Source organism: Mycetomoellerius zeteki, unplaced genomic scaffold (assembly GCF_001594055.1).
Source record: "Mycetomoellerius zeteki isolate Tzet28-1 unplaced genomic scaffold, Tzet1.0 scaffold62, whole genome shotgun sequence".
Lineage (NCBI taxonomy): Eukaryota > Metazoa > Arthropoda > Insecta > Hymenoptera > Formicidae > Mycetomoellerius > Mycetomoellerius zeteki.
Window position 1 is genome coordinate 1,602,955 of NW_017257632.1, and position 11,576 is coordinate 1,614,530.

The 11,576-nt window shown below is 34.4% G+C and overlaps 1 protein-coding gene across 2 annotated transcripts in view; it reads left to right on the forward strand.

Annotated features, from left to right (window-relative positions):
• The window catches only part of sm (smooth), a 160,493-nt gene that overhangs the window by 68,750 nt on the left and 80,167 nt on the right, over nt 1–11,576 (forward strand). For both annotated transcript variants that reach the window (XM_018457351.1, XM_018457352.1), the window contains exon 5: nt 481–577. In XM_018457351.1, the coding sequence (XP_018312853.1) occupies nt 481–577 (97 nt within the window). The remainder of the gene's footprint in view (nt 1–480; nt 578–11,576) is intronic.

Genomic DNA, 11,576 nt, shown 5'->3' on the forward strand with positions numbered 1-11,576 from the left:
AATTTAATTGTTATTTCATGGAAAGAACGATTTTGCTGACGTATCTAAAAATTTAGGTCGTTATTGATCTGAAAATAATTTTGTTGGTTCATAATTGGAGAATAATTATATAGAGAATAATTATCTAAATCTGAATCAGTGGATATCAATCTCAACTATGCCACTGGATAATCAGTAAATTCGCAATAAGATTTAATTTAAAAAATCACTGAAACGTGGAATTCCTAATCTAATTTTATTTTAGTGTATAAATTTAACATATATGTTATTGGAATGTGCAAATATTGATATTTTAATTATATAATACTCAAACTCTCTTTCTTTTTCACTTGAATTTCACTGATTCAGATTTAAAGTACCAAACTTCACGTATAATTATTGCCGGACTATTTGGTACACTAACTAATTTTGAAATTTGTATACATATATTTTTTGTGCACGAATTACTATATATCCTTAACTGATCGTTCCGATCATTACGTTTGACTCGGTGGAATCGGCAACCAGAGCAAAGGAAACACTACATGGGGCAGACATATATTCTGGCTGCTGCACACTAAAAATAGACTTCGCAAAGGTGAGTACATCAGCAATTATCTTCCGTAATTGTCTTCTTTTAAAAGAAAATTTATGCGAATTTAGATATGCAAATGTTACGCAACGGTAAGGCGAATCGCATTCGCCGACCTTAAAAAGCAATGGAAAAAGTACCGTTTTAAAAATTCTGTCGTCCAGAGCATTTTACATAATGCCACTCGTGCTAATGTGGAAGTTCGGAAAATCTATTTGCATCATCCATTTTACGCGTCTCGTTATCAATTCTAATTAGCAATACCATGAATGCTGTTGCTTGTAATATAAATTTTATATAATATTTGCAGTTTATTAGTGATGTTTAATATAAGTACACCATTATATTGATAAAGTCGATTTAATTGCACTCACGATATATCTAATGAAAAATTCCATATAATTGCAAGAGATATAAATTATATTAAATTATACAAATTTAGAGCTATCGTATTTTTTTCGGCCATAAATTATGTTGCGAAAGGAAAAACCTAAACCTTTTCTTCCGGTATTAAATTTAAAATAAAATCTGATTATATAGAATTGCTAAAATAATATAGGACGTGACCCAAAAAGATTTAATTTGAAAGTTAATTATCAAGATGTTTCGATATTTCATTAAATATTAAAGAGCTGTTCTTGTTAATGGCTTTCCATCGAATTTCCGTTTAATAATAATACATTTCGAATATGTCAAAGGGGATATTAACAAGGAAATATTGATCACTCTGTACAAAATATTTTACGAGAAAATTCAATCTGTTTAAAAGAAAAAATTTTCTTATTTATACAGTTGCAACTTAATACAGAAGGTTTTTGCAAAATTTACCTACGATATCATATCCATCATACTAACCGAGCGAATCTTTTATGTGACAAGCGAAGCGTATATCTTTTGTGCATGATATTATAATGCTGATATAATAGCAGGACTTGTTTCTATAATTACGCAGCTCCTGTCCTGATTGAATCTAATTCAGCAGAAACTTACATAGTCGATTTAAGTAACTTATCGTAATCAATGCACCCGACGCTGTCGTAAATCTTGTAATTTAACGCTTGTAACGAATAAGCGCGACACAAGATGGATTAACCGGTTTTTATCTACCTACCTACCTACCGCGCGCATTAGCGTGACACGGCAAACAGCTGCACTCTTTCACGCCCCTGTCGTGACTTTCACGCGAGAAGAATTAAGCTTCGTTCATACACAATACTGCTATTGAACGAACAAATGTTTGTTGCTAAAGTACCGCAAAGAGAATTGTCTCGAGTAATTTTTCAAAGGTGTATATAAAAATTATACCGCCGACTTTGATCAATGTATCGCCTTTATTTTTTCGATTCGTAATCGAACTTTTTGTGAGAAAAGAGCGTATGCTGTTTAAAACAGCTCCTATTTTATTTTGCTCCCGTTAGTCGCCGTCAGAAATTATTGGTGTTAGCCCCAAAAAGAGTCATAATTTATTTTTGTTTTTATGATCGCGATGTCGGCTCGCGATAGAGACGTTGAAAGGAATATCCGGTACATTAGGCCGATGATTATAGGAGGGAAAAAGTGGCTCGTGCCACACAAAAGCATGTCTCTTTGACGAGAGCATGCATTATTCATTGTGCCTCAGAAAAACGTACGAGGAATGAGCAATCGAATATTAACGAAGCGTATAGTAGAATGAAATTATTCATTAATGAAGACGTGAGCCATGCGTCACCTTAGATTGCATCGGATATAATTGTTTTTCTACAAGTCTCAATAGTCCGGTGTAATTATTATGTGAAGATTGGTGCAAAAAATATTTTATCATTCATCGCATGATAATTATAGCCAAAAATTATTGAGATTTATAGAGGATGGGCCGATAAAATATTTGCTTCGACAGAAAGAAAAGAATTCGTTAGAAAATTATATAAGAATATTTACAAATTATTGTACATTCGCTTCCTGGCAAGAAGAATTCGATCAGTATAGAACCTATCTTTTTGCTTGGCAGAAATGTACCTTCGTGTCACTTTCTTCATCATCTTTTTACGATCAACTTCACGGCCTTTTTATTGCTAATTCCCTTTGGAATATCGGTCTAGGTTTTTCTTGCATAACGAAATCCAATCATAGAATAGCGAAAATAATGATAACGACAATGGTCGGCGATAACATTATTTTCTCGCTCGAACAGGTAACTCGAAATTACTTCAACTTACTATTATCCTTCCCGATCGCTTTCTTGCTACCGACCGTGCGGGTCATATTGGAAAATGTTAGATATTTATTGGCTAAGTCAACTGTATTTTTCGTTCAAATATTGTGCACAGCTGCTTCTTCTGCAACTGAGTACATACTTGAAATTGTGAAATACAAGTTAATCGACTGTTCGTTTTGATTTTTTTGTAACGAATCTTTATTTATTTTTAGAAATGTTAAACGTAATCACTTAATATACAATATAAAAACTTAACTGGCTACAATTAGATTTACAAAGCTTTTGCTGAAAAGAGAGTCACGATAAGTACATCACGAGACGTTAAAGATTAAAACAGCATTAATAATTAATAATAATAATTTTATTACATGCACTTAGAAATATAATTATTATACATTAAATCTGTAATATATAGAACTAAGATACTATGTTTTCTGACTAAAAGAAAAGAGAAATTTTAAGAGAACGATCTACATTTAATAAAGTCAGAGACAGCTTGTACAATCTGAATACAAAGTTTCAGTTTGTATTCAGAAGAGCATAGAAATGTCGGCAAAAATTTGGGATAGAAATATGCACATACCAGAGAAGCTCTAAAGATGCTCGCGCACACTAGAGCGAAAATAGAATCAAAGGCAGAACCTGAAGCTCAAAATTGGATTTCGAGGCGGGGCCTGTGACAGGAGTTTACTCACCCCTTATCTCCTTATTGCCAATAGAACAGCCTGCCAAATAGCGGTCGTGCTTGTTGAAAAGCGCGCGTCGGCTGTAATACTGTATCGCCACGCATGAGCCACATGAATCATTCGATGAATCTTACGCGCGTATATTTGCGCGCGAGGATAAAATATCGCAGACGTATTGGATACATCGGAGGAATATTTGATCAAGTCCCTGCATCCCATGCTGTAAATCCCTTCGGATACATCCTCCCTCGAGCGTCCCTTTCGATGCGTCCGCGTTCTCTATCACAAGTTCTTTTTTTCGTAAGAACAAACGTGGACGGAATGACAATGTCGTATCGATTACGACACGGTCTTGCAGAGATTGCTTAGCGCAGAAGCGGACTTCCGTACGGAGATCTTCCTTGTTTCTATAATATGTTCTCTTAAGTCTGCGAGTAACATTCGCTTTTAGACATATAAAAAGTAGCGCGTGTTCCATTGTGTACTCTTCCACAAATTCTTTTTCTTTTTTTTAAATAACTTGATAGCACAACTTTGTTACTCTTGTATAATCACAGAACATTATGTACCAACTTGTACTATGCACTTTTTCTCGCTTTTGAAATTTCTTTTTAATGTGAGCTGTTTTTAATTTTTCTTTCTTTTCGGAATTTGTTGCTCTCGCTTGAGGATGTTATTAGTGATCCCGAAACATTTGCGGAATTAGCACTTCCACATCCATTGTTCCATTGTTCCTAAGTTTTTCTTTCTCTTTTCTTCCTGAAATTTCTCCTCGAATTCGGTATTGCTAGCGCTGCAGCTCGCAATGTGTAAAACGTGCTTCCTTTTACTCAGTAATGCCTACGTTATCTTCATTTCTTGAGAGTGCAATATTCAAAGTTTCATTATTAAACTTTCGTTGGCTACGGATCGGCGAAGAAACGAGATTGTTTGTTGAAGTTGAAAAAGTCGATAAAGTCATTCATTATTTAGACGGTAAAAACCGGTTGCGACGTATAATCAATTCAACTGTCGTTTTTAGTCGGAGCGTGAAGTCAAATTACTTTAAATGTCATACCACTGTTATCGCGAGGTTTCTACGTCGACTTTACTTCCGGAACTTGAAACCAAATTAATTCCCCTTCGTCGCCATATCATAATTCTCGGAGTGACGATAAGACGTGCCTAGCAAAATCGCCACGGCGAATGATCCTCATTCGGCGAATATCATAAAGAAGATTGACAAAGTAAGCTCTCAATGTGCTTACCGCCCTCGAAAGCGCGCGAATTTATCGAACGGAAAGTATCGCCAGGAATTGTAAGTATTTACTCGCCGTTGGAGCGACATTAACGACTCTGGCGGTGCGAACACGCACGTCCAATGTGTTTTACAGCTCTCTAAAATCCAAAAAGGAGGAGTAGAAGAGGCGACAAGTGCAAAAAAGTCAACGAGAAGTGCCAAGCTCATATAGGATGTCTCGGGACGACTGCCAGCCCTTAATTCAAGATTTCTTAATCGAGCCGAAGTCAGCTTTACATTAACGATAATTTGATCGAATGCCAAAATGCTTTTTTTTGTTCGTAGCTTTTTATCTTTGACATTAACTATCTAAATGTTTAAAATTTAATTACATTTTTCAAATTTTCGTTAAAAATAAAAACGCGCCTGAAAGTATAAGGAAATTTTAATTTCAAAGTGTATTTTCCATGCATATCGTAGTGCTGTATGCGAGAGAGAATAATGTTCCTCTTGATTACATCACACGAATTCTATTTTTCACTTATTCGGTTTGCATGACGATGCGATTCCCGGTTCGCGCAAATGGAAGAATGCAAATTTCGCAATTACTCATGGGATATTATCCCGCGTCGGGTACTTCTTTCTGTATGAAGAAAATAACAGGGCATATCACGCCTCGTAGAAAACGACGTTACAAAGGCATAATGACACGCATAAAAAACAATTACCTGCACGATTGCTGCTTAAAAGTGGGCGGGATTTGAAAAAACGTAATTTTCGGCGCCTTTGTGAATCACAAATGGAATCACCGTTGTGGTTCCGTATTAAGGTATGCCGTTGCGATTCTGAAATTACATTTTCGTGAGTGGATGTGCCGCCGCATTCCATTCGCATCGCGAATTATCTCGCTATTCACCCGAGAGAATGCAACGCCATTCTGTTATTTCGCAGGAAAAAGTGTGATAATTAACGTTTATACTATTTAAATATTTACGTAAAAAGACTGTATCGGTTTATCGACTGTATCGCGATTAAGTTTTTATTAACGAAGGTAAAATCTATGTAATATTGCGTTACCTCACATTATTTTCAAAAATATCAACACTGGATCGATGTCGGAGCTGCATTATATTTCGAAGCTTGCGCAGAGAACCATTCATTTTCATTATTGTAATTACTTGTCATTACGTTCGCTACATACATACCATTGTAGCGACACGGCGCAACGTTTATGTCTTCTCGCCAGTCCCTCTATTCTTTTACGTTCGTGTAATGGACGACGGTCACTGCATTTTATCCCCGTCTCGTATGCGAATGCCACGCTCTTATTCCGGAGGCGAACATTATTGTTATTTCTGCCGTGTCATTTCGCGTGCGAATAACTACCTTAAATAACGATGTGAAATTGTGAAATTGCCGGATTACAAGTACTCTAATGGAACGAACCTATACGCGTCGCGCCTGTAATATTGCAATAACGTAATGCCACATTGTTACCTGTAACGTTGTGGTTGTTATTATATTCTACATTTAGCCGTCACGCCTTAACGTTTTATCATTTAATGCACTTTAACCCTTAGCCAATAGAAGCACTTAAACTCTCGTACGCAAAACAGCCTTTTTGTGTGCGGAAATTTTTTGCTCGCACAAAATATAAAGTTCCACATAAAATTGAATATATTGTGTAACAGGGGATTGTTTTTTCTGCTTAACGTAGTTTTACGCTTGATAAATCGCATATAGGAAAGGAAAAAAATTACGAGCATGAATAAAGATTTTATTCGATCATATTGCAGATTTCCAGTCATCAATCATTCAATTTAAGAATTTGAATTTCGTTACGCACAGTGAAGAAATAATCACGCGATTTTACATATCATGGAAATGACAGATTTGTTAGCCGGCGTACTGTTTCATATGTTAATGCAAAGTTATGAAATTATATAGAAAATGTCATTACGCAATATGACGTGATGCGTTTCCACGCGCTCTAAATTGGATGTTTTGCGTGGAAATTTGTAGGGTGCCGGTTATTAATATTACTAATTATAATTGATTCCGATAAATATTCTATAAATGATTGAATATGACTGTGATGTAATTATACAAATTAGCCTCCCGTATGTTTCCATTCGTATGTTAGGATTTTTCCAACGTGACTCGCCTACATGAAACGAAATGTTAATTATCCTTTTCTTTCGATGAAATTTTAAATTGCAAATTAATGTAGAACCGAGAATAAAAGAAAGATCCGTGATTTCTAAAGAGTCAACCTTTCGAGTCAGCGATTTCACACGGTCGACATTATGATCGGGACATTTAATGCCGCGTAAGTTCGTACTTCGTGAATATGCGGCGATTAATTCGGTCACAGGTTATCGATGTTAATTTCTGAAACCGGCATGTGCCAGTCCGTCGCCGGTTGGTGCGCGTTAGAAAATCTTACTTCTCGCTTTGAATTGCAAATCGCATGGACGCGAACGGTCCAATCGCTCCGGGTTCTCTCGCGGATACAAGGCGAAGTTTGGAAGTTTCCTCTATGAGGAAAAGTCTTCGGACTTGTTCGATTTTCCGCTTGCAGAATATGCGTCATCAATCATCGCCTATGTCGACAAGCAACAAATCTAAAAATCATTTTACCGCTTCGACAGTAGCGAATCACCATAGATAGATCAGACAGATCGGGTTAAAATTCAAAGCGCAAATATTTACTCTCTTTTTATCTTAAAAGATGCATTAATTGTTATAAAAATAACTAATATTTAATACTCTCGTCAAAATCTTTTAGATAATTTTGATATCGCAACTTGAGCGGCATCAATCAGTTTATTTTTGAAGGCTCTGAATAACTTAATTTATTACTGTCTTTCACAAACAGTATCTACTTTAAAAGAAATTTCAAGCTGTAAAGATTTAAATTTTTATGAAACATTACGGATATATATGGAGCATCTCGATAGATAAATTCACCGACTTTTCACTTACGCGAGAGGATTATTATGTTTGGTTCCATCGTTATAATTAGAAATTCTGTAATGTATATTTACTTTTGACAAATAATCCTTAACATTAATTATTTGTACTAAGCTCTCGTAGTTGAGTAATGCGAAGGGTCCTGCGTGTACAGAGAAATTCCATGAAATTATTCGGAACGGCGTAGAGAAGTGACTCTAAATTAAATTTCTGGATTAAGCAAATTTTATTATCTCGAATGCTGTGTGGAATTGAAGGACATTAAATGGTGCGCGCTTTATATGCAGATAATATAAAATTATGGTAATGATAATCAAGAGGCAAATTTTAATCATATGTGCATAAACGTCTGTAGTCTGTAATGATATATGTCAAGATTACGTTGAACAAAGTGACATATGATTATTAGAGAACTCCGCCGCGCGTTATGCTGCTTTATCGCAGCTTTTTTAGCACGTAAATACGTAAAGATAAAGCTTATAACAGCACTAATAGCAAACCGGATGGTGCATTACGTTTTATGATACATGATACAATCTGACATTTATACATTTTTATGTATTTATGTTGCTAAGAGCTAAGAACACATGTCCTACATATCCTATGTATACAGGATGTTTCAAAAATTAATTAAAGCCGAATTTTCATTAAAATGCAATTACAATAATTTTCGCATGATATATAATTAAAATTAATCAATAATGCACCACATAAAATTAATGCAATTTAGGCTTATAATTACGTTTACAGATTAGCTATTATTGATTTTCTTTACTCAAATTCTATTAATTTTTATTAGATAGTTAATTTTATATTTTTATTTTTTTTCTCTTGATACATATCGTAGTTATTAATTGATATTAACAAGCTGATTTTAATAATGAAAAAGTTTAACCGTCATATAAATTATTCAATCTTTTTTGAATTGAAAAATTAGACATTTGACATCCCATTTAGTCCATTTGAAAAGAGTCACGAACTCTAAATTTAAAATATAAAATTTTGTTTTGAAAAATAAATCTCATTTTGATTGGAAAATGAAAATTAATGTTATTATCTTCTTCGTCACATGTCGAAAGGAGTAAAACTATGTATGATTTTATTAAATAAAATAATATAATTAAATAGAATTTTTGAAAGAAATCGTGAAGTGTATATTAATTTACGTGAATTTTTCTTTGGTGATAACGAAGACATGAATTTTAATTTTTCAACGAATGTGGGATTTTATATGCTACAGTAGTCGTATTGAAAATGACTTAAAACATACATATGCAGTATTTATAGAACACAGAAGATATTTGGACCGTGAATCTCTGTTTTACAATACGTTGAATATTTTTCGTTGCGATAAATTGGGCTTGTATTTGCAGTGTATAGTACGCTATTGTGTGCAAGGTCGCCACCCTACCATTGGCGCGCCGAGACTCGTTCGTGACGTGTTATCGTTCGTGCGCCGAGACGCGAGCGCGAGACAGTTTCTTATCATTGCGAGGGGAAGAGCCGAGGCGTGTAGTGGCGCAAACAAGTTTCGCGTATCGTCGCATTGCTTCTCGAAACGTAATCGCGACAACTGGGAGATCCGAAACGCAACTCTTATGAACGAATAACGAATCATAAAGTCCACACTAATTAACTCATATACATATTTATAAAGCGTGTCGAGATAATCATTGCTGGAGCGAACTCGTTTATCCGAAGTAAAAATCGAAGAGATTAGAAGATTAAAGAGTTATACTTTATTATTTTATTATTTCCGGTTTACAATGATATCTACAATGTTACAAGAGCATCTCATCAAGTAGTTCTCTGAAAGAAACAAGAATATTTAAAAAAATTGAAGTTATATTTTAAAAGTGCATTACATTCACTAAAATGCATTTACTTAATATGTAGCATCCAATCACTATTATTATAGTTTATTATCATGCTTTCTATGAGATATGCTTTTTTCCAAAATTTTCACGAACGTAAAGATGACGTCGATTGATGGATTGGCCAATCTCGACGCAAATCCGATTACAAATATCTGCTTTGAAGCTTTGAAAAATAGGAATATTTACTTTGAAGCATTTATCTTGGTATATTCGAAAGATTTTTGGAGGTTTTTACCCAAAACTTGGACCGCAACGAAAATCTCGTGGGAAGCATGTTTCATGGAAAAGCTGTAATCAATAATAATTCTTATTGAATGCCACACTAAGTAAATGTATTTTAAGGCATAATATATTTTTAAATAACTTTAATTTTTTATACTCAATTTCTTTTAGAGAACTGCTAACGACGCTTTTGTACCATTGACTGTACAACTATTCTTTTATCGGTGGGTTTTGTATAGATATATAATGCGTTAGATATAGTATATTTCGACTGTAAATTGAGTAGCGCACTTTGCGGCCGTTACTAAATATGCGGTCGTTATCATTCGCATGGCGAAGGTCAAATGGGCAGGTAACTACGCGCGGCGGCTCTGTGTCCTCGTAGTACAATATTATTCGCAGTAAACGCGATCGCGACAAGTACCAGTAGACTCCGATCACAATCAATTTGTATAAGAAATCGACGATTACTCTTAAGTATGACGTGCCTTCCATTTCATGACACAAATCGACACAAGTATCGTTCTGCCTTTGTTATGGAATGCAAAGAAAGATAAAACAATATTCGTGTCACAAGTCTCTTGTGTCACTAAACGGAAGGCACCCACGATTGAGTCATTCGTATTCTGCACATTTTTTTCTTCGAAAAATTAAAAGCAAGTAATCTAAACATTTATATACAATTTTTTTAAATACATAATTTTACAAATATTTTCTAAAAATGTTAAAGTACGTATTTTATATAAATACGTATGAATTGCTTAATAATGTTTGTATATTTGTTAAAATGATGAAAATTAACTTGGGACGCGAATGACTCATCACATGTAGTACCTAAAGGACCGGAAAATCATCGTGTGTACTAAAGGTTAAAATTGATTACACTTATTAATCGTCGCTATTAATTACGATTTGGAAAAACGTATTTGTAGCGATGATCATTTATGAAGATAAATGTTTCTCACGATCTGTTCATTGGAAAGTAAAATTTGAAGAGACATTCATGGACGATAATGATTTCTTAATGACTTCCATTTGAATATATCGCGTTTAGAATTCTCTTTTAATCTGAATGCGACTTGCACGCTATTTTTGGAAGAGAATGGATTCGTACAACACGCGAATCGTCAAATCAGATAACTGAAAGCCATCTGATATCCGTTGCGTATTTTCTCGCGTTATTTTTTTTTTTTTTTCGTCGTAGCATAGCAAAATGCGCATCGCGTGTGATTAACGTCGGGAGTGCCGTGAAAAGTACCGTGCAATCGCCATGTCTTGGTGATTAGTGTACACGCGATCGTAATTAATGTTTCGCGAGTAAGTGTGAGTGCCACAATGGAGAAACGATGAAACTTTAGAGGAAAAAGAGATCCGGAGAAGCATCGGTCGACGGCGGAGCAGTGTGATAATTTATTACTTATTATATGTACCGCAACAGTTGTTTTTAAAAATATTATAATCATTCTATGACTGCTATATAATTTAAATACCTATATTTATATTTTATAGTTAGACGTAGCTTGCAATGTAGTTTGTAACTTTGCTGCTGCGCATCGTATCGGTGCACAGAGAGAAAAATGTTTGGTATTTGTAACTATAATTATATATTACTATAATTATGATTATTACTGCTATAATAATAATAACAGTAACTATATATATAGTTCCAGCAACAAATGTTATAATTGGCAACGTAAAATGACTATAATTATAATTGTTATAACCATAAAATAGTTGAAATTACCATAAAAATGGTTCAAGTGACTATAACTATAAAATTATAGTCACTTGAACCATTTTTATGGTAATTTCAACTATTTTATGGTTATAA